Source organism: Aythya ferina, assembly GCF_964211825.1.
Source record: "Aythya ferina genome assembly, chromosome: 7".
Lineage (NCBI taxonomy): Eukaryota > Metazoa > Chordata > Aves > Anseriformes > Anatidae > Aythya > Aythya ferina.
The window spans coordinates 27,337,070-27,360,729 of NC_140302.1; the positions used below are offsets into that span (position 1 = coordinate 27,337,070).

Below are 23,660 nucleotides of genomic sequence, written 5' to 3' on the forward strand. Positions count from 1 at the left end.
TGCCGTTGGACCAAGCTGTTCGGTAGTAAAAGCAGAACAGCCGGGCGGGGATTTTCTTTGCAGAGATGTTGGCGGACCCATCTACGGGCTTTAGGTTTTTAAGCACTGTATTTGAGGAGGAAACAACGAGCCATTTATTTAGGGGAGCTGCTGAAACCCATCCCAACAGCCTCCTGATGGGCCTTTCCTAAGGCCATGTCATTAGGGGGCCCTTATGGATGGCTGGGACAGGCGGGCTATTGCCCAGGGAGAGGCAGGAACCAGGCTGTCCTGCTTAAACCTAATTTTTATTATTGTGAAGAGGACGAGCACAGGAATTTTGCGGCGCTGAGGGAGCTGCAGGTGCCACGGCTGGGGGCTCACAGCTCCCCCGGGGGCACGGGGCTAAAAAAACTGAGTGGAAACAACGGGAAAACGGGCAAAACGTGCCCGAGGTTTGGGTGGGCTGGTGTGTGAGGTGTTTGGATAGGAGCCACGCCTGTATTTGTTGTATTTGTGCTGTAAGCGTTTATTGATCGCCCTGTTTGAACACTTGGCCCCGCTCCCCAGCCCCATCCCCTCAGGCGCCCCCCGCAGGCCCCGCCCCCCCCCCGCCGTGCCGCGCTCGGCCGCTCGCTCACACTTGCCTTTGGCGCCCAACCCGCCCCCCGGCGGGAGGAACCATTTTTCCCAACCTCGTGGGGGGGAAACGTGAAGATGAGTGAGGCTGTATCGCAGTCCTTCTCCGCTATAAAGCCCTAGAGAGGCCAAGAAGACATTTATACAATCTTTAAAAGCTGTTCTTTCGGCGTGCGCTGCGCGTTCCCTTCTCCCGCCTGCCAGCGGTGCGCTCCCTTCCCCTCTCCCCCCCTTCTTGGGGTGCCCAGTGGTTCGCGCCGGGCCGGGCCGGGGGAGGCCCCGCCGCCATTTTGTTTGTGTGCGGGGCGAGCGGGGCGCTGCGCGGAGCGGGGCGGCCGGGCGCTGAGGGGCGGCGGCGGCGCGGGGAGGCGCCGGGCGCTTGTGCCGGTTCGAGGCGCTGTGGGCAGCCGGGAGGGCGCCTCCCGCACCCTCCGCGGTCATGTACATCAAGCAGGTAAGGCTGCGGCGTTCAAAACGCCCGCCCGGGCCTGGCTCGGGCGCTGCGGGCTCAGCCCTGGCCGCTTCGCTCCCTGCCGGGGGCTGCGGGGGGCGGGCAGGGCCCGGGCCCAGCCTGGGGGCTCCGTGAGGCTGGGCAGCCTCGGGCCGTGGGCTTGCTCCTGCACGAAAAGCGCTGTTACTGCACTTAGTGTGTGCCCGCAGTAATATGTAACGTTGCTTATCGTGGTTGACTTTTTTTGGCCGCTTTCTTACCACTACTTACCTATATACGTTCATTTAAATGAACGTGTCTTTAAATGAGCAATTGGTATATGATGCATGCTGCTCTAAAGACTAAATAAGAGTTCTTGTTCCACAGACTTAAATTGCAAAAAAAAGTAAGCAGCGAAACTGTATAGAGTTGTAAAAAGTCCAAATTAAGTCAAAGCAGGGGAAAGGAGTTCCATGGGGAGGGGGAATTTAGGTGGCCCGTTAGCAATAATGTCCTAAGAGCCATAGAAGAGATGTATAACGTGTAGAGTGTGAAGCCATTGAGGGGTTACTTTGCCAATATCCCTTATCTTACTGATTCCCCAAATCATTACTGAGCTTTAAAGATTAAAATGTTTTAGGTCTCTAAGTGAGGCTATGCAAGGCAGTAAAAGTTCCATGTTAACAGATGTTGTGATTGGGAAGTCTTCAGCTAATACGTAATATTCAACTTGTTTTCTGTAGTTCGATCTATTAAATTCAGAAATCTTTAGCTGCTTCCAATGCAGCTACTTTAGGTTGAGATCTGAATGCAGCACATGTACAAAATCTCATTTTGCTTTCTAGATTTCAGTAGTTACACTGTTGAGAAATAGCTTGTAACACATCCTGCTGTCTTCCCAACAAGTAATTCCTCCTTTGTATTAGCTGTGATGATGAAACATCGATGGCATTATTTTTAACCAGATCTTGCTTGTGGTGGGGAAAAGCTGGGGGAAGAGCACAGAGACTAAATGTCAGTGCTGGTCCTTCTGTAAACGTTCTGGCTAAAAGATCAGCAAGTGTCAAAACTTCAGGTGGTTGGTGTCTTACTGATGTCTTACTGAGCAGAGGAAAGCCCATGTATAGTCTTCCAGCACAGCTTTGGTGTTTGGAAAGGGCTGATTAATGCTGAGGCTGTGCTGGAAGCTGGCTCAGTTTTGGTGGTATGGGGAGTCAAAGTAGTGAGATGCTGACACTGTACTGTGTGTATTTGGACTGACAAACCTCAAACCACTACAAGAATGGTTGAAGTTTAATGCGCTTCTAGATCCCTGCTTGCTGTGTAGCTCCCTAGCTAAATTGGTTGTGTAGGTTGTATGTGTTCATTTAGGAAGTGAATTACCCAGAACCAAGACTTCTTTATTTTACTTTTCTGTCTTTAGGCACAGTAAAACAAAAATAAAGCTGTCTTGCATATGAAATAGGTAGAATCCGATGTAGTGTTTACAGTCTGTAATTCTCTACTTAAAGAACTTGCAGGTGGAATTCTTACACTGCGTGTAGCTAGTGTTATAAAAGTAACTGTAAATCTGGCCCTGGCACGATAAGTACTTGATATCTTGGGGGTTTATTTCCTGTATGTAATACTTGATCCAAATAAGTTTTCTTGTGTAGTTTAAGATTGTTACAAAAATACTTTTGGAATTCTTGTTTGCTGTGCTTTGACCTAGATAGGTGCCAGCATCTCTTAGGGATGTTTTTTTTGTTCCCTGCATCATCGTGATATTTAGTTGAGGGACAATTCTTATGTTGCAAGATGCTGATCTGGAGTTGGAAAGTTAAAGGGGAGGGCAGGGGGAGGGAGAGGAGTCAAGTGTATAATAATATTGATGCAAACACTGTAAAATTTTATAGTTTAAAGTGCTTAAGAACAGAGGTAAGTCTCTCATTTTTCTTGTTAGGTAATCATTCAAGGCTTTCGAAGCTACAGGGACCAAACCATTGTGGATCCATTCAGCTCAAAACATAATGTCATTGGTAAGTTCTGATGCCTCTCTTCTAACACTAACTCCAGTTGCATTGCTGTTTCAGATGTTGATCAAATTAGTCCCTAACAGTTTTTAATATTCTTCCCACCTTTGATTAATTTATTTATATTTTCTGTATTGAAAAGTTGTTTACATTTATCTGTAACCTGTCACAAGGAGGATTCAATTTACGGCAAAGAATTCAAGCATTCAATTTTTGCTGTGACAACAGTATGGGTCTTTAGTAACTGAGTGAATCGTCATTCAGGCAAATGATCTCGGTATTAGGCAGTCCTTCTGTAAAGGCTGTACATGCTAGGACCAAGAGCAGAGACCTTGTACAGGATATTTTTTGTGTGTGTGGATGTGTGATCATTTTTAAGTTAGCACACTAGCTACCGTAAAATTCTGCAGAGAAAAAACAGTGAAGATAATCTTTCTTCCAACTTTGGAAGGTTGAGTTTCTGGAATGTGGATCTTCAAAAAGTGCGACACAAACTTCACAGGGTTGTTTTTTATGTAATATATAATCTAAGAGCATGTTCTGCACCATTCTCACATCTCTTCCTATTTTTGTACATGGACGTCTGCTCCTGCTTTCTCATTTTTACTGAATTTAGTGATTGTGCAGCAACTTTGAGACTGCTGACCCAATAAAAAAGTTAATCTGGGACATAGAAATGTAGTAGGTAGGCTTTACTCTGAGAACTGATAAACTAGATACGACTTGAATAGCGTGTTGTATTAAGTAATGTTACTTCAGTAGGAGCTAAAACTTTATCCAGATATGAGTGTTCTTAAAAAAAAAAAAAAAAAAAAAGCGGTTTTGAAGTTGACACAGTAGATGCCCATATTAAAGACAAAACACTGACCCTTGCTAAAGCACTTCAGAACGTTTTTGAAACTTTTGCTTTGAAATATAAACGGTACTTCCAATCTTTTAAAAATAAAATGATGCTGAATTAGCAAGTAGAGAATACTTAACCCAACCTGAGTCAACCTGAGTGTGTAAGAATGTAATTTTTCTTAAATATAAAAGATTGATGCTGGGACCAGTATCTACTGGTTGATTCCACCAGGAGACAAGTATTAAAAAATAAAAGGATGGGACTACATAGCATGGGTTTAACCATTATTCTAATTGTATAGAATAGTGTTGTGATTTGTCACTGTGATTGAGTGGGGAAAGGATCGCTCAGTCTTGTTTCTAGAGAGTAACAAAGTGATCCATCTACTAAATTTCTTATTCCCTTGACATGTTGTTTTATCTGGCTGTGTTATGTTTGGGTTCTGTTCTTGAATATTTGTGCAAAATTTAACATATGTTGCCATGTTAATTGTTTTCAATTTGTAGTAATAAACTTTGTGTTTTAATCTTCAGTGGGAAGAAATGGATCTGGAAAAAGCAACTTCTTCTATGGTAAGGGTGAACTATATATAATATCTTTGGGGTGGTGCTGGTATAAGGGTGTTTGTGTTTTTTTTTCTTTTTTTTTTTTTTCTCCATAAATTGGTTTACCATATGTTCTTCCTTAACAAGGAGTGGCATGATAGCGAGTCAGAAGGACATATGGTTCTCTACCTGATAGACTAATAGAACAAATTTTGAAATATTTTACTATGTTTAGTTAGAAGAAAAACTAGAAACTTTGTTTAATGCTACCTTTACTAAAGGAGATCAACCTTATCTGTAAGGCCATACATAACTATAACAGAAGACAGGGGAAGGGAAGAGGGCAAGATAACCTAGGCCTGGAGGATGTGCCTGTAAAGAATAGGTGAGGAACTCATGGTATGTACATCTTTAGATATGTAAATGACTTAGTTTAGTATGCATGGCTAAGTTGGAACAACAAGATAAGAAAGAAGAAGATGGCTGGAGCATGCTCAAGAACTGGGTTCAAGCAGTGAACATAGTGAGGAAGACTACTGAAGACCACCAGTGGAAACATGCACGTATGTCAGGAACACTTCCATATTTTAACAAATTATGGGAAATAGTATGAATGTGGGAATTATTTCTCAGAAACCTGATTGACATGCGTGTTTTGATTGATCCCTGTAGCCTGGACAGTTCAGCGCACACACTAGGTGGAGTGATCACCCATGCAACCGGTGCCACAATTAAAAAATGCCTGCTTTCTAAAACTCCAAATTGAGTCTTAAAGAGTTTCTTCAACCAGCTTTTATGGTATCCTGCAGATATATCATTATATGACAGTGATGAAAAGAAAGATCTGAATGCACTTATTAGTTACCTTCAGGTTTATCATCACTATTCAATTTCTCTTAAGGGTCTTCTAAGATTTTTTTTTAAATGGCAAAAAAGTATTTACAGGAGGAAACTGATTTTAAGTATCACCCACCTTGAAAAGTGATTGTAATTCACTTACTTTACACATTCTTACTGGCTAAATTTATGGCAAAGGACAGAATAAGTCCTCTTTTTTTTTTTTTTTTTTTTTTTTTTTTTTTTTTTTTTTACAGCAATTCAGTTTGTCCTCAGTGATGAATTCAGTCATCTTCGCCCAGAGCAGAGATTGGCTTTGTTGCATGTAAGTGAGATGTATGATGATAAGATATCAGAATATAAATGCATTTCAGTTTTGCTATAAAAATGGTCAGTTGCTGGGATGTAAATATTTTAAACCAGTTATTTTGGAAGCATTCTCAAACATGTTAGTTTGCTTTTTTAAGTTGGTAAATGGGAATTTATTACTAAGTAATACGTTATCCTTAAATATAGGTAGTTAATGCATGCTTGTGAATGTCTATCCAAGATTTTCAGAACTAAAAATACATGTACAGGAACTTACATAGATGCTTTTCCCTTTCAGATCCATAGAAGGAGAGGGGAATTGTAATTGTCAGGGAGAAGGGAAAATAAATGAGCTCAAAATCCTTCTAAAGAGAGACTTATCTAATCAAAATATCTCCTTTTGCAGGAAGGTACAGGCCCTCGCGTTATTTCAGCTTTTGTGGAAATTATATTTGACAACTCGGACAACAGGTTACCGGTAAGTTAAACGCTTCAGAAACAGATGATCATTTCAGGCTCCAGTTCTCAGTACTACTAAAACATAGTTAGTATCGAGCTGCTTTTGAATTAGTTCCTGTAAAAAGTACAATAAACATTCTGGTTTAGTTATACCTACTGCAAACAGTTAAATTTACTCGTCTTTGTTTTCTTAAGATTGATAAAGAGGAAGTCTCACTTCGCAGAGTCATTGGAGCCAAGAAGGACCAGTATTTCTTAGACAAGAAAATGGTGACGTAGGTACTTCTTTTCCTTAGCTGAATGAGCTGAGCAGTATTTCTGTAAAATTAGTCATAGTAAACGCTTGCATCTCTAGTCTGAAACAATTTCTCCTGAGTTCCATGAGCAATACTGATTTAGTAGTATAATAATGAGTACCAGTAGTTTGACATTAAGGACATTGGTCCTTGTGTAATAGACAGCAGATTTCTTTGAATTTACAATTCAATCAGTTCATTAATATCTTGCTTAACTGCTTATGTAATATTTTTCAGGCCTGCTATTTTTTTTTTTTTTTTTTTTTAAATAAGAACCACTAGACTTAAGGTTGTTTCTTATCCTTCTGTGTGATACGTACCTGTATTTGCCACCTCTGTGCTGTGAGGTGTTTGGTTCTTCATCCTTTCTCCAAAGCTATAGGATTTTAGCTGGTTTCCTTTTCTTTCCCAATTTCACTTTAGAATTAGGTATTATTTTAGTTTTTTGAACAGAGCATGCATTGCATACAGTGATCATAGTATGCAATATATTGTTGTGCTGTTTCACTGTCACTTTTGTTGTGTTTTTAATAAAATCACAATAACATTTCAGGAAAAATGATGTAATGAATCTTCTGGAAAGTGCTGGATTTTCTCGCAGTAACCCATACTATATTGTCAAACAAGGAAAGGTAAGATTCTTTTTCAGAAAGTGAGAGAAATTACTATCAAAAATACTATGTATCCTGGTTGGCAAATGTTCATTTTGGTTTACTGCTGCAATAACTTAAATCTTTTTTAGTTTGAAACAATTCTTGCAGATGCATCATTGCAGGCGTTGGAGTAGTGCATGTTAATTTTAAAACAAAAAAAATGTTTTGATGCAGTTAATGTTGATATTTAGAAATGATACAGTCACCTTTGCAATTGCATGCAAGATAAACTTAATTCATATGACTATATTGATGTAAGTTGCTATATTTCTGGTCTTCAAGATGAGATTCTGACTGTAGAAAACTGTTAATATGCTAAAAACACTGTGAATGACTGTGAATTGATGAATGGATGGATGGATGAATGGAGATGTGTGGAACTGGAAAGCCTGGAAAGGGCTCATAGTGTGACCTGTGTTAACCCAGATTCGATGGCTTTCAAGACCCAAGAGTGTAGCAAAGAATATCAGATCTAGAGACAAAGGACAGGAATGACTTCTAATGGCTCACAGCAGTGGGACATGATGGAGACACTGATAACTGCCAGCTCCCCAAAGATTACTGAAAAGCCTACTCAAAAGGGGAATGCGGGAGACTTTGAGGAAGACTGGGTGGCAAAAAAGCTTACCCAGAAGCACAACCTCTAAAATGTTTAGTAACATGAATTCTTCAACACAGCTAAATGTGTATGTAAAAAAAGAAAAAAAAGACTTCAGCTGGGAAATAACTGTTTTGTGGTGGAGATTGGTGCATGTGACTCTTTGACCAAGCACAAAGTCAAAATACTAGTATTAGATTTTGGTGTAACCCAAATTGGAAACAGTTACCTACTTTTGAAATAATGCAACTTCTCAAATTGTATTGAAGGAAAACAAGTTCTACCTTGGCTTTGTGTGTTTTGGCTTTAATGAGTGCTCCATGAACTGAATTGTCTTAACGTTTAGCAGCCTCTCCCATTTTCAGTGTAACATTTCTAGTGTGTGTTTTTTTTTTTTTTTTTTTATGGAGGTGCTTAAACTGGCTGATTTAGCAGCAGGAATAAAGGCCTGAGCTTTAGCTCTTCTAAATGTATTTTTGAGGTGGCAAAGGTTTTTGCGGTTTACCTAACATCAGGGCTCCTGAGTTCTAGTAAGAACTGGTAGCATTTGAAAAACAACAAAATGAATTACAAACAGAATACTAGCAATTCTAAAGTAATTTCCTTTTAAGGAAAGCAGCGTGTTAGAGATCTTCCCAAAACCTTGTGCAAGCAGGCACAGCAAAAAAAAAAAAAAAAAAAAAAAAGTACAGTCTTTAATCTGTTGTGCTAAGCCATATGTCTAGAGCAGGATATTGAAATTATAGATCTTGAATTTTCAGATCAACCAGATGGCCACAGCTCCTGACTCTCAAAGACTGAAGTTACTAAGAGAAGTAGCTGGTACCAGAGTGTACGATGAACGTAAAGAAGAAAGTATTTCACTAATGAAAGAAACAGGTAAAAATCTTCTGGACACTAGTTCTCCTTTTCATGTTCATAACTGCTGACAAATAGTTGATCACTGGAGGAGGTTGAAGTGTTTAACTGAACTTCCCTCTTGTGTTTTCTAAAGAGGGTAAGCGAGAGAAGATCAATGAGTTGTTGAAATACATTGAAGAACGACTTCATACCCTCGAAGAGGAGAAGGAAGAGTTGGCTCAGTACCAGAAATGGGATAAAATGAGGAGAGCATTAGAATACACAATTTATAATCAGGAGCTTAATGAAACCCGAGCTAAGCTTGATGAGGTAAAATATTTTGTCTACTACAAAATTTAATGTGAGCTGTTCTGCTTTTTGCTGATATCTGCTTATGTTCCTCAATGAAGTCCTGTCCATATCCTCTGCTAATTCAGCAAATTATCTTTTTGAAACTAGAAGTTTACTAGAACAGTTTTGCTAATTAAGCTACTTTCCCTGCAGCTTTCTGCCAAGAGAGAGACAAGTGGAGAGAAGTCCAGGCAGCTGAGAGATGCACAGCAAGATGCTAGAGATAAAATGGAGGTAAAAATACTTAAAGCGAGGGTGTCTTTTTCCTTTCTGTTAGATTGCTTTATTTTTCTTGTGTATGTAAACCTTTTATCTAAGTCTGAATTTACAGACTTCAGAGTTATTTGACTCCAAATGAGAAGAGCTCTTACACTTAGAGCTTTAACCAATAAAGTTAGAAATTAACTAATAACGTATGCCTTCATCCTGTTTGGAAATGGGAGAAATTTATTGTATTTCTTTTGTATATTGATCTACGTAATGCTTGTGACTTAGATACTGAAATGTGCGTATAGTGTTTAAAATTCAACATACTTAAATTTGCGTAGGAAATAGAACGGCAAGTTCGTGAGCTGAAGACAAAGATTTCTGCAATGAAAGAAGAGAAAGAACAACTTAGTGCTGAAAGACAGGAGCAGATTAAACAGAGGACTAAACTAGAGCTTAAGGCTAAAGATCTGCAGGATGAATTAGCTGGCAACAGTGAACAAAGGGTACGTAACTGTAATGAGTGAATAAAAGGTGGTTGGTGCAAGGTAGTATATTTGTACCTTGAAGACATTTTAGCTGTACATTCTAAGTTTTGTTTTTTAGCTGTAGCCTTTCATTACTTTGTAAGCTTTGCAGAACAGGTATCTTAAGTTTTTGGCACGTCTTCTTCCTAATTGTAACTGAATTCACTTAAGCTTTGAAACAATGTAGTATCAGATAATTGTAAGACCACAAAATTGCATTGCTTTTAAATTATTCTTCAGAATTGTGTGTTTATCTAACGATACAGTGTTTTTGATACTGCCTCACTTTAAATATTGCTTTGTTTCACTTTCAGAAAAGACTGTTAAAAGAGAGGCAAAAGCTTCTTGAGAAAATTGAGGAGAAACAGAAAGAATTAGCAGAAACGGAGCCAAAATTCAACAGTGTAAAAGAAAAAGAAGAGAGAGGAATTGCTAGGTCTGTGATGTTCTATAATGGGAACTCAAAGCATTTTAGAAAGAACCAAGATAACTAGCAGAACAGCCATGTGTGATATGTTGAGAGTTGTACTTAATATTTCAGAAAGGAGTGTTTGTATGTCCTCATGTAAAGAAGCCTCCTTTAGTGTTGGGTGTTAAGGTTGGGGGAAGTCACTATTCGGTGAACTTAATTTTCAGCCTTCACCATTTTGTGGAGTTCTATGGACTTGCTGTTTTATGAAGTCTTTTGGGTGGTTTTATTGTTTATAATGTGATCCTTTTCTTGTTACTGATTTGGTGCTTAATCTTTAGAGCATGGTTTGACAGTTCTGGAAATTTCTTTTGGTAATTCTTAGTGCTTTTCTTCATATATTCAAGAGTTCTTCATAATACAGCATTTGTTCCCCTTCTCAAAATAAAATAGACTTGCACAGGCGACGCAGGAAAGAACAGATCTTTATGCAAAACAAGGTCGGGGAAGCCAGTTCACATCCAAAGAAGAAAGGGATAAATGGATAAAGAAAGAACTGAAGTCTCTAGATCAAGCCATCAATGACAAGAAGCGGCAGATTGCAGCTATACACAAGGATTTGGAGGATACAGAGGCAAATAAGGAGAAAAATTTGGAACAGTACAGTGTAAGTATAATTATAATGAATGCAGGATTTTCTGATGGGGTCTTCTAAAAATCTGTTTTTTGGAAATGCCTGCAGACAAACTCTGAAGTCTACTGAAACCAAGGATCAATCTGAAAAAAATAATCTAGGAATGTAGTTTAAAAAGAACAGTGTTCTGGTAAAATACCTGATGTAGGCCTCACCCATGTGTAGCATAAGTAATGATTCTGAGTTGATTTTTGAGACAAGTAGCATTTACCACTGACTGTAATGTTATTGTACGGCTCAATAGGAATTATTAGATAGAACTGAAGATGTTAAATTTGAAGTGACCTTGATTCATTTAATAAAAATGTCTGACTTCTCATAAAGGAAGACTGATTTATGCTCCAGCTGAAGGAGTACATAAGGTGTCTTGGGTGAAACTCCATGGGGAACTTGCAAAGTTAGGTTGGAAAAACTTCTGTTACTTGAGAGGGTAACTGGTTGTCCAGGATGTAGACAGCTATGAAAATGTAATCTGAATGCTAGCCCCAAGCTGCTTTGAGAATGGCAGATGTTATAATGAGGAAGGGACGGAGGTCTGTGCATTTGCCTCAATAGCATGTTTTTGATGGCAGCTGTGGTAAAGCGCAAATACTGCTGGAGAGCAGGCTAAAATTTTGACTAATATCAATATGGCCTGATGTGCAAGACTAGTATGTATGTTCTTATGAGAAGTGTTACTTCAGAACATGGCTACACGTGGTTTGTGTATGATGATCACTGTTTTGATGTGGTTTCTTGCAATGACGTAGTGAGCTGTTTCATTGTATAACACACCTATGTGCAGTTTGTGCCTTCCTTGCAATCTGTTTTATCACTTCAACTTGCTACTGCTCACTTGCTGCCAAAGATGCTTTTATTCTTAGTACTTTTATAGTTTAACTATCTGTTTTGTGAAAAGCTTTGTAAGAATTTTCTGAATTCTTAGTAGTAGTAGTTAGTATTGAATTTGATGGGGAGTGGAATTTTACCTGAAAAGAACTGTAGTTTCATAGTGATCTTTTCTTTGTGTTAGAAACTGGACCAGGATCTTAATGAAGTGAAGGCTCGTGTTGAAGAACTGGACAGAAAGTACTATGAAGTGAAAAATAAAAAGGATGAACTACAGAGCGAAAGAAAGTTAGTAATTAATTGAAATATGTCTGAATCTCACTTAATGTGAAGGACCCCAACAGTGTAGTTGTTAACATGGCATGTAGGTATGTTTTTAAATATAGCCATGTCTGAACTTCTGCACTTAGCCTTCCCATTCAATTAGCAGTCTTTAGATTAAAAAAAAAAAAAATAGATTTTATTCACCTTTAAATACTTATGCTTTTTTCTGTATGCAGTTATCTATGGAGAGAGGAGAACGCAGAGCAACAAGCTCTTGCTGCAAAGCGGGAGGACTTAGAAAAGAAACAGCAGCTCCTCAGAGCAGCAACAGGAAAGGTAAGATGGCTTGTGATAATTCCATGTGGAAGCTTTTATTTCCAATCCTAATGGGAAAGTCAGTAATCTAAAGATAGCTATGATGGTAAGACTAACAAAATAACTAAGATGGGTAAATTGTATCTGTAGGCTTAGTTTTTTTCAAATATTTCTAGCTCTGGAAGTACTTTGAAATTAGTTTTCTGAGCTTAAGATGATAGAAGAGAGGTGAGGAGACCAGGTAGAAATGGAATACTTCTCAATACTTTTGACATCTTTCTTTTTTAAAAATAAAAATAAACAGACCCTAAGATGTGGTATGCTCAGCTATTTAGGTATCTTACTTTAAAGCAGCAACTCCTGATTAGTCAGCAGAAGTTTGCTGAGAAAGGAGGTTACCTCTTTCTAGAAGCGGAAGATAAAATGGAAGTGTTTTCTAGCTTTTGTAATTGCAGTGCAATAACTAATTATGCTTTAACAGGCCATTTTGAATGGGATAGACAGCATAAACAAGGTTTTGGAGCACTTCCGTCGAAAAGGCATAAACCAGCATGTTCTAAATGGCTATCATGGCATTGTGATGAACAACTTTGAATGTGAACCAGCTTTCTACACTTGTGTTGAAGTTACTGCAGGGAACAGGTAATTACTGTTCAGTGTTCCTTACGTCGATGCAGCTGCAGTGTTGCAATCAAATCTGGTGCTCCTTCCTCCTTTTTTTTTTTTTTTTTGTTCTCCTTGTAATCTTGAGCTTTGGTCTTCCTCTTGTCAAACACTGTTACGTAGCATCATTAAAACTTCAAGAAGGAACTAAGAAGAATTTTGCCTATTCTAGAAATGTGGTCCTAGCCTCTCAAACTTCTTCCAGGGTGGGAGGGGGTTTGGGGGAGCAGGGCCCAAGACCCCTGCTCCAGATACTTGCCAGAAGCAGTCGACTGTAAAGCTTTGTACATTAAGTAATGCTGATGTTTCACTGATAGCAATAGAAGTTATTTCACTTATGCTAGAAAATTGCATGGGCAAGGATAGCTTTTAAGTAGTAGCTGCCAGTTCAGACACTGGAAAAAAGGTGTGTTCAATGAGTCTTCAAGTAATATATTCCAGGAGTGTCCATTGGCACCATCTGAAGTTCTGAATTAATTCATCTTCTTTTGTGTGTAATCAGTCCCTGGTCCAATTGATGCTCATACTTGCTCAAAAACTTGAAATGCTGCCCCTCATCTGAAACACCTGTGTATGTGAAAGTTTTGATTTTTTTAAAGTACTTCATGGCTCTCCCTGAATCCTGTTGTCACCTATGGTTTGGAAAAAAGCAATAATAAGCAAACTAATTCAGCTTGCAAAGGAGAGATCATATTTCAGTCCTGATGCTAGTCTGTCACGCACAGGGTTATAGATGTAGTTGTCTCTTCTCTTGCGTACTGAGAGTTGAGACAAACTCTGTAAACTCATGCAAAGAAAGCTGAATAGTGGGTGAATTGAAGTGGTACGGAGGCTAGAGGTTTACAGTTGGACCAAGAAAAGCTGTGTACACGTTGAAACTGTACACGTAGTGAGCTGCTTTTGTGACTGGATAGTAGAATGTAAAAATCTTCAGTGATCTTGTTCTGATAAGACTAATACCATCTTACTCAGTCTTAAGGCACAAAAATAAACTGTAGCAAATGCGGTGTGGCTGTACAGTGAGTGATACGTGATGTTACCTGCGTGCTTAATGTTCACATACAAATATATTTGTGCTTCTAGCACTGTAATGCTTTTGCTTGTTTCTTGGACTTGTTAATTAGGTTGTTCTATCACATTGTGGATTCTGATGAAGTCAGTACAAAAATTTTAATGGAATTTAACAAAATGAACCTTCCTGGAGAAGTTACTTTCCTCCCTTTGAACAAGCTGGATGTTCGAGATACTGCTTATCCTGAGACTAATGTGAGTGTTCATTTTGAGCCTTCCTCTGTTTTTTCCGTAAATAAGCCTTTGTTTGAACTGTGTGCACCTATAGCCCGTTACATTCTTCGCTACTGAGTATTTGAATTAAATACTGCAACTAATGTATCACTTCCCAATATTGAAAACCTTTTGATAGCAGAACACTTATTTGCCAGGTATTTATTTTTCAAAGTTGAATTTCCCTCTCTGAGTACGTAGGTGGTAATAGAAGGAAGACTTTTCCTATAACCTGACAACAAATTGCACAGATTATTAAATTCTAATTCTTTAATCTGAAAGCCTGCCATGGATGAAAGCTGAATAGAAGGATAGTGTCCTGTCACAGATGTGGACACTTTCTCAAAGTTATCTGAAATGAATCGTGCTTTTATATTTTAAAAAACAAAAACAACAACAACAAAAAAAACACTTCCGTGACAACTATTTAAAAAGTAGGTCAAACATATTTCAAGAAAGAATATGCTCATATTCAAAACTTAGTGAATTTTTCTACATTAATCATGGTAGATTAAGTTATTTAAAAATTGCAACTTTCTTTTTTTCATTGGATAAATATCAGAAAAAGCAAACAAAAGAATAAGATATCTAGTGTGTTTAATTTGGGAGGGCTTTATTAGTAATAATTGTGTTAATGCTTGTAATTTAGTCTCTTTTTGGAGGAGGATTTTTTTGCTGCCAATAAATGATACATATTATACTTGTTTCTGTAGTAATACTCAGATGAGATTCCCAGCAGACTCATAGTTGACTTAATGCTCGAGCCTAGCTGTTTAAGACTAAAATTGCAAAAATAAATCTTGCACTTTATTTCTATACGGTGTTTGTCTTGAGTGTTCAGTCAGCGTGTCATCCTTTTACCTGTTTCCAAAGTAATTGTTCACAATATTGTACTTTGAGTTCAAGGTTTGACAGTTCTCTGTATCATGATATGCAGAGCTCCAGAAGTCTTCGTTCTAGAAATCTGATTCTGAAGACAAACGTTCATTCATCTTCAGTGATTTAGAGATACACTTAACTTTAGATAATACAGTGTTATAAGGCATATTGTCAATACAAGAGTATTTCTACTCTTGATATAGCTTTTATTTCTAGGTCTCTCTTGAAATGTGCTTGAATTAGTTGCAATTTGCTTGTCATATTTATATTACTACACTCTTCTCATTAAAATTACTGTAACTTCAGGATGCCATTCCTATGATCAGTAAACTGAGATACAATCCAAGATTTGACAAAGCTTTCAAACATGTATTTGGAAAGACTCTAATTTGCCGTAGCATGGAAGTATCTACCCAGCTGGCCAGAGCTTTTACCATGGACTGTATTACTCTGGAAGGTAAATATTGCAATTTATAAATTAATTATTAGAAAAATATGAGTGTTGAGGTTCATTAAACGTGGTCCATTAGTGTTGTCAAAATAAGGTTATTTTAAATAATATACCCGACTGAGATACAGAAGGCTGCACTTGGCAGAGTACTAAAAATAGAGAATATCTTCACAAGTCCCTGAATTATCTTATGATCTAAAAGTTAATAGCTATGTATTTCCATCCTGAGAATTGCAAAGCAAGTTAGGTTTATAGGCATATTCTTTCAATTTTAGCAGGCATGTGTTCCCTGGAATATTTCTGGTGTATTCCACCAACTTGAAATAGCTTTGAGGGTGTGAATGCATGGTTTTAATTACTGGTAAGAGCAAGGTGGACTTCTCCACATGCCAAGCGCATGTTATGTTCTCTAGTTATATCTCTTGGAAATTGACTACTTCTGGATGGCAGACTCCATGCACTCTTATCGTTTGTCCCCTTTGCCCCATAAGTCTAAGACTTTTAAAGCTGGTAATTCTAGGCATTTACATTTTCTCCTTCTATAAACACTTTCTTGTAAGCTGCATAGTTTCTTTTTTTAATTGTAAGCATTAGCCTTTTTTAAAAAAAGGCAATAGCAATCTGTTGGTCTTGAGGAATGAAATACTTCCAGTTGAATACAAAAACATATTTAACTTAGAATAAATAGTTTATATAAGTGTTTTTTAGGTAATGTGATCCCTGACACTGATGCATGACACTAATGCAGCATTTCTTCAGGTTCTTTGAAATGTTCCAGTTTTTCTGCAAAATTGTATTATGAGAACTTCTAAATATTATGGAGAATACATGATGTGCAATTTATAGTCTCATTCTATTGTGCTGTTTAGGTGATCAAGTCAGCCATCGTGGTGCTTTGACTGGAGGTTATTATGACACAAGAAAGTCTCGGCTAGAATTACAAAAAGATGTTAGAAAGGCAGAAGAAGAACTTGGTGAACTTGAAGCAAAACTCAATGAAAACTTGCGCAGGAACATTGAAAATATCCTTTTGTTTTTCTTGGGAAAGGTTGTGTGATGACTGCTTTCATTCTGCAGTTGCAGTAATGGATGAGAAACAGATTGACTTTTGTAAATGCAATGCATTAGTGGCGGCGTTTGTTGTGACTGTTTGTACAACTTGGTTCTCTGTGTTATTGTATGGATTTTAATAACAAAAGTCAAAGTAGAAACAAAGCCTGCATGTGGAAATTGGTATCACCAATGAAAATAATAGATTTTAAAATACAGTGATTGTTTTTGTGTCAGAATTGCATTTTTTAAAACTCATTCTTTGGTCAATGCAAATAGTTGAATAGTTCTCTATACAACTGCTGTTGGTAACATTTCCATACCAGGGAAATATAACTGAAACATAGTAGTTGAAGCATGGATTACTTCTAAGCTGTCATCCATGACTCAGTATTGAGTGACCTTAGTGCAATCAGGACTTCACCTTGCTTACTTTGAAGGAAATAGGAGCACGTGTGGATTTGATGCAGGAGTGCCTGTAATGCATCTTGTCCAGTTTGTTGCTCTGCTCACTGTAGGCTTCAGAACAGGGGAGCTTTGTTAATGTGGTACCATTAACATTTGGTCTTTGTCTTTCAAACTTAGTGTTTAACCTCATCTCTATGATGCTTTCTACTCCTTTGTTACAGTAACTGCTATAACCAGGTATTCTTGTTATCTGTGGTAACCTTCACTGCCTTTTCTGACTTGTGCTGTATTTTTAGTACTTGTGTCCTGAATTGCTGCATTACATAGCCAGCATATGCTGGAGAGGTGGTGGAGAGCACTATTCTATAATCAAGCTGAGAGTTGTTTGACAGTCCTAATCTTTTAGTTTCTTTGTATGAAAAGTCAAATAACTGTCACCTTTTTCTGAAAGTTCTTTAATGCTGTAGTATCATCTTGAGATCTAGTATTTAGAATTTGAGGGCAGAAGTGGTTTATGCAATTTTCTCCTGTTTTTAAGGTCATTAAGTCCTTTTTGACCTGTATGACAGTTAGCATAAAAATTACTTTTGCCTCAGATTTGAGTAAGGGTTAATTGCATTGTTATGGCTGTAGTTCTGTATTTTGCAAGATCCAAGGTTTTTCTTACAAGTTTAAATGTGTCTGTATTCTGAATGCCATGTTGAAGTAACAGGAAAATCAAGCTTTATGGTTTGTTCTTGGTGTTGATAAGGGTCATGAAGTTCCTTTTGCTGATAGTTCTTGATTTCTTCTGTGCAACTGAACATTTTGATTTGTTTTGTGAGTTCAGCTGAATATGGCAAAGGGAGTAAAAACTAAAACCACTAGTAGATATGAAATGCCTTTAAGATGGAATTTTCCTTAGCCCACTGTATGGATTAATAATGAAATTGACCAGCTGATGAACCAAATGCAGCAAATTGAGACGCAGCAGAGAAAGTTCAAAGCCTCTCGAGACAGTATTTTGTCAGAAATGAAAATGCTGAAGGAGAAGAGGCAGCAGTCTGAAAAGACATTTATGCCTAAGGTACGGCAAGATGATATTGAATGTCATTACTGGTTTTATATTATTGTTTCATTGATGTGATTGATAAATTTGCATTCCTCTCTGGTTAACATCATAATTGAAATCTGAAAAGATGATTAGAGACAGTCACAGTAAATATTTACATAAATAGAAAAGTGAAATTCGTAAATCTGTGGGCTGCTCTGAGGAATTATTCTGTCTAATACCTGTTCCATAGCAACGCAGCTTACAGAGCTTGGAGGCAAGTTTGCACGCTATGGAATCAACTAGAGAATCGCTAAAAGCAGAACTGGGGACGGATTTGTTGTCTCAACTCAGTCTTGAAGATCAGAAACGTGTGGATGCTCTTAATGATGAAATTCGACAGCTACAGCAAGTAAGAGGAGAAATGAACATGTCTTGTCATTGACTGTGGTACCTTCCCAATAAAGACTTACTTTGGTCCTTTTGTCTGAAAAGTCACTAGTTCTGAATGTATTGTAACTGAGTAGTGTTCTGCCAGGTGGGGGTTGGTACATCTGGAGTTTTCTCATCTGCTAAGTATATTTGTATGTTTTCTTAAACGCTGGGTGAATTATACAACATACTGTTCTGGTTATTTCTACATGCTAAAATTAGTGACCATCCAAAGATGTGCAATATTCTCATACTCAGAATTCTGTGAAGAATGAGTTTATTTTAATTTTTAAAAAGGGGAAAACGAATTGAGAGTCAGTTGAGACGCTGAACATACTTTTTTTTTTCCCCCAGGAAAACAGACAGCTTTTGAATGAGAGGATTAAACTAGAGGGCATTATCACAAGAGTTGAAACATATCTCAATGAAAACCTGAGAAAACGCTTAGACCAAGTGGAACAAGTAAGGATTTTGCTTTCAGTGCATTTTTTGCAGTCTATTTTTGTTTATTTCCGGAGCTTTGATGTATTAATAATTTGATAAATACGTATTCATCTTTCTCTGTAGTCGGTGGTATTTCTTGCTTCCCTTAATCTAAGCTGAGTTGCATGTTTTACTTAAATCTCAGCATATTATTTGAGGAATGTGTGAGATACTGACCAAAAAAATCCTGTCTATATATACTGCCTATGTGTAGGCACAGTATATATAGAACAGAGCTATCATAATGATGATCTGGTTAAAGATTTAAGTATAAAGATTCTAAATACTGTAGTAGAGTTTTAGAGAATAGTTAAGTTACATGTAGAAAGTGGAAGATAAGTTGGTTATCTGGCTTACGCTTTTGTTCCCTTCCGATACGGAAGCTTGATGGCATTTACTTTGTTCTATAGGAACTGAATGAACTACGAGAAACAGAAGGTGGCACAGTTCTTACAGCCACAACATCAGAACTTGAGGCTATCAACAAACGAGTGAAAGATACACTGGCACGGTCAGATGGTTGGTAACACTACTTATTCAAAGAAAAATCTCCACTGTTTTGAAAGTTCATACATATTGTAATATGAGAAGTAACGACAAATTTTGAGTATGCTATAGTAGTTGCATAGCGTGCAACAGACTTCTTGGAACACGATTCAAAATATAAATGAAGCAAGATTTTGTGTAAATCAAACAACTGAGAGTGTCTGCAATTGCACACTAATACCAGTAAAGTAGGTGTTAGTGATAACAGAATTTTGGCTTCAGGGTACAGTGCTTATGAGGCAACCTTTGTACAAGTCATGATCTTGTACAGTTATTTTTGAATTTTGCCTTAACAGTCTAAAACTAAGTTGCTGTCAAATGGGAAATAGTACCTGTGTGGTTCACACTCATTTTTGATTGTCTTTCTAGACTTCAACAATAACAACCTTTGTTTCAACAATAACAACTTTGGTTTTTAAGCTGTATACTTATGGTGGAAGGGAAGAGGGAACGTTAACTCTGTCTTGAAGTTAATTTTCTGTTCATTTCATAATAGATCTTCTTTTAAATTGTCTCTTTTTCATAAATAATTGGATGGATAATTGCATATTTGTTCTTTTTCCCAATATCTCAGATCTGGATAATTCCATTGACAAGACAGAAGCAGGAATTAAAGAGCTGCAGAAGAGCATGGAGCGCTGGAAGAACATGGAAAAGGAGCATATGGATGCCATTAACCATGACACAAAAGAACTTGAGAAAATGACGAACAGGCAAGGCATGCTCCTCAAGAAGAAGGAAGAATGCATGAAGAAAATCCGAGAACTGGGTTCGCTTCCACAGGAGGCTTTTGAAAAGTATCAGACTCTAAGTTTAAAGCAGGTAATAAATGTGCTTAGTGTCATGCTATTGGGGGGGGGGAAGCAAAAAAAGATACTGGTCTAAAGTACTAGTTTCATCTACGTCTTGAGTGTCAAACGTGGCTAGAATTGCAAATAACTTTGTTACTGTTTTTCCATACACAGTTATTCCGCAAACTGGAGCAGTGCAATACAGAACTGAAGAAGTACAGTCATGTTAATAAAAAAGCTTTAGACCAGTTTGTAAATTTCTCGGAGCAGAAGGAAAAACTGATAAAAAGACAAGAGGAACTGGACAGGGGCTACAAATCCATCATGGAGCTGATGAATGTGCTTGAGCTTAGGAAATATGAGGCTATTCAGCTGACTTTCAAACAGGTAACAAAATGACAACAGTAGTAAAGACTAGTTGAAATCAAACAGTTCCCTCTTTTATATGAGAACAGCCACACTTACTGTATGTTTCTTACGTAGTAATAAAAGACAATATCGTGTAACTTGTTTTGTGGGTTTAATGCTGAAAAAAAGGAAAAAAGCTGGCATTTTAAGTAGGTGCTGATGTTGACTATGTCGACATTCTAGCTGCTTTTAAAACCTTTTAAATGCTTCATTTCTGTTAACTGTACTATTTACAGCCCTTTCTGGAGATACATTCTCTAGATTTTAGTGAAGCCTTTTCTAATGTTATTAAAGGATCACAAGTGCAAAGTATGTGAAGGCTTCTCCTACACATTTGCTTAACTGACATCTGAAGCTTACTGAAGTAAATCACTTATCAAGCAGCTTTTGCTGTTTTCCATTTGAATTCTACCATTTTGTTAAAGTAAAAAAAAAAAAAAAAAAAGGTGAAAAATGTCATACTACAAAAGCAGTTGACTTAGGCGATGTTTTTAGACCAAGTGTTGTATCCTGCTGTCCTGGTTTCACTTAGGACACTAGTGCTTAACTAGCGCTTAAGTTTGAATATGGATCCCGTTTTTGAAACAAATATTGTATGACAGCATGTAAAAACAGCTGTCGTTTGCACTTGATTTCATGATGTAAAAATGATTGTCTCCTTTAAGGTGTCAAAAAATTTCAGTGAAGTATTCCAGAAGTTAGTCCCTGGTGGCAAGGCCACATTAGTGATGAAGAAAGGAGATGTGGAAGGCAGTCAGTCCCAGGATGAAGGCGAAGGCAGTACGGAGAGTGAAAGGGGATCTGGATCACAGAGCAGCGTTCCATCTGTAGATCAGTTCACTGGAGTTGGCATAAGGGTAAGGAGAAGTATTTGTGTATTTTGTGTTTCGAGTATTTTAAATGACAGCTTTCCCTTAAAAATAAATAAATAAATAAAATCTTCCTGTTGTATTGTTTTCTCTAGGTATCGTTCACAGGGAAGCAGGGTGAAATGAGAGAAATGCAGCAACTTTCAGGTGGACAGAAATCCCTAGTAGCTCTAGCTCTGATATTTGCTATCCAGAAATGTGATCCAGCTCCATTTTACTTGTTTGATGAAATCGACCAAGCCCTGGATGCTCAACACAGAAAAGCTGTTTCAGGTAACTATCTACCTTGTACTCATCTTTCGTGTGTTTGAAATGACAGTTTGTCTTCCAATATTTGCTATCTCAGGTGAAAGCTTTTTTAATCACGAAGGCACACTCTCAAATATCCCAACATGTTAGAATTTAACTTTGTGCTTTCTGAAACTTCTGTGGACTCAGGTTTTGGGGAGATGCGCTGTATTGGCATTACAGCTTCTAAAGAGTCTCCTTACTATGCTTTAGCATGATAGAAATAGTCCTGGTTTTGAAATAAAGTAGTTTGAAAAATGAACTTCGGGCTCACCACATTAATTTGGAAAAGTGCTTTCTGTTTTCTATTATAGAAGTTTAATACCCAGTGATTCTTGCTGAATGGTTGAATTTATCAGACTTAAGACTGGAATTGATGATAATACTTAAACCTGGCATTGGTCCTTTCTTGAGTGTTTTTCATATTAACTAAACGTTTGTTCTAAATAAGGAATAGCAAACTTCTGCCTGTCTCATATTAAGACATATCCTATTTTAGTAGAAAAATGACATTAATAAAGAATCTTGTGTTCTTTTCAGATATGATTATGGAACTAGCTGAACATGCTCAGTTTATTACAACAACTTTTAGGCCCGAACTGCTAGAGTCAGCTGACAAGTTCTATGGTGTGAAATTCAGAAACAAGGTAAATAATTCTTAATCACGGTGTTTACTGAGAACATTATTAACCTGTGCATTTGTGTATTACCATAAGAGTTGGAAGGGAATCTGTCTTATAACTAGAAATGCAACATTGAAATATCACAGTCTAGTGTTGGAGTTTGCTCCTTTCTGAAAATTTAACTATCTGAAATTGTCTTTTCTCTTGAAAAGAAGACTAGAAATTTGGTGTAAGCTCATTGCTGAGTCAACTGGAGCTTTTGTAAATAAGGCTGTTTTATTCTGTAGGCAGCTACTTACAATTATATTTCTTCTTGTTCCACCAGGTTAGTCATATTGATGTGATCACAGCAGAAATGGCCAAAGACTTTGTAGAAGACGACACCACGCATGGTTAAACAGAGTTGTATTTACTGCTTGTTTGGAAGATGTGTATAGTGCGATGTTTATGCCACGGAACTGTAAATTAAAAATATGAAGCATTTAGTCCTTGTCTAAAATAGTTTTTGAACATACGTTTTAACCAAGACCCCAGAAGGCTTAGTTTCAAAGGAGCTTAAGTATCCATTTTGTCTCTGTTGCTGTATTTTATAAGATAATTGTTAATGTTACCTTTATACAGTACCTGTAGTTTACAAAACTTTCTCTTCCCTGAAATCTTTTGTAAAGTGGCTGTTGCTGTTTTAAAGCTTTTTAGAAAGTGCTAGCTCTTCCTTCCTAAGTACAACTTTATCATTTATACTGCCTCACATGTTTTTTTAATGCTTCAATTAAAATGATTGGTTTTATGCCTGTAACTTGTATGCAAGTGTATGGTGTATGTTGTTCCTCTTCAGAGAGTTCTGCTGAGGCAAAGTAAATACTGTTGGTCATATTGGAGCTGTTCATTTCAGAAATACGAGACAAAACCATTTTTCAAGTGATCTGTACTTCCATTTTCTTCACACTGCAAGTGCCAGTAGAAACTCACCCCGATCTTTGTCCAAGTACATAGTGTTCCGGTTATTGAACTGAAAAAGCTCAGTATCAGAAGATAGTGAAGTCTGAAAAGATCCTAGAATAATACCAAGACACTGCTCCACCCTGTTCTTTCCTCCCTGTAACAGTTCTTCCACATTCTGTCAACCTGAAGGACCAGAATAACCTGAGCTAGCCTGTCACTCACAAACCAAACCATGAAACTTCTGACAAAGGGTTGTTTTATAACTTGCTGTGCTATTCTGGAAGACTTGAGGCTTTTCTTATTTAAGATTGCAAAGTACTTGGGTTAAAAAAAAAAAAAAAAAAAGCAATAACATAGCTCTACTCACGTATAAATAAAATACCTTGAATGGCATATAAATAGTACAGTGAGAAACTGTGAACTTGTAGTACCACACTTACTCTGCAGGTCACTTTACTGAAACAGAAGACTAAAGCT

At 37.6% G+C, this 23,660-nt stretch overlaps 1 protein-coding gene across 1 annotated transcript; it reads left to right on the forward strand.

Annotated features, from left to right (window-relative positions):
• The first annotated feature begins 905 nt into the window (after positions 1–905).
• Positions 906–23,037, forward strand: SMC3 (structural maintenance of chromosomes 3). The gene is made up of 29 exons (XM_084525580.1): positions 906–1,072; positions 2,991–3,066; positions 4,438–4,476; positions 5,544–5,611; positions 6,002–6,073; positions 6,250–6,329; positions 6,904–6,982; positions 8,363–8,480; positions 8,596–8,771; positions 8,946–9,026; positions 9,341–9,505; positions 9,841–9,962; positions 10,389–10,602; positions 11,642–11,745; positions 11,958–12,057; positions 12,518–12,678; positions 13,824–13,965; positions 15,169–15,319; positions 16,183–16,335; positions 17,686–17,837; positions 18,055–18,213; positions 18,588–18,695; positions 19,127–19,235; positions 19,837–20,084; positions 20,228–20,440; positions 21,127–21,318; positions 21,426–21,603; positions 22,159–22,265; positions 22,567–23,037. The coding sequence occupies exons 1-29, from the start codon at positions 1,058–1,060 to the stop codon at positions 22,636–22,638; spliced, it is 3,654 nt and encodes a 1,217-aa protein (XP_084381706.1). The 5' UTR covers positions 906–1,057; the 3' UTR covers positions 22,639–23,037.
• Positions 23,038–23,660: the final 623 nt, after the last annotated feature.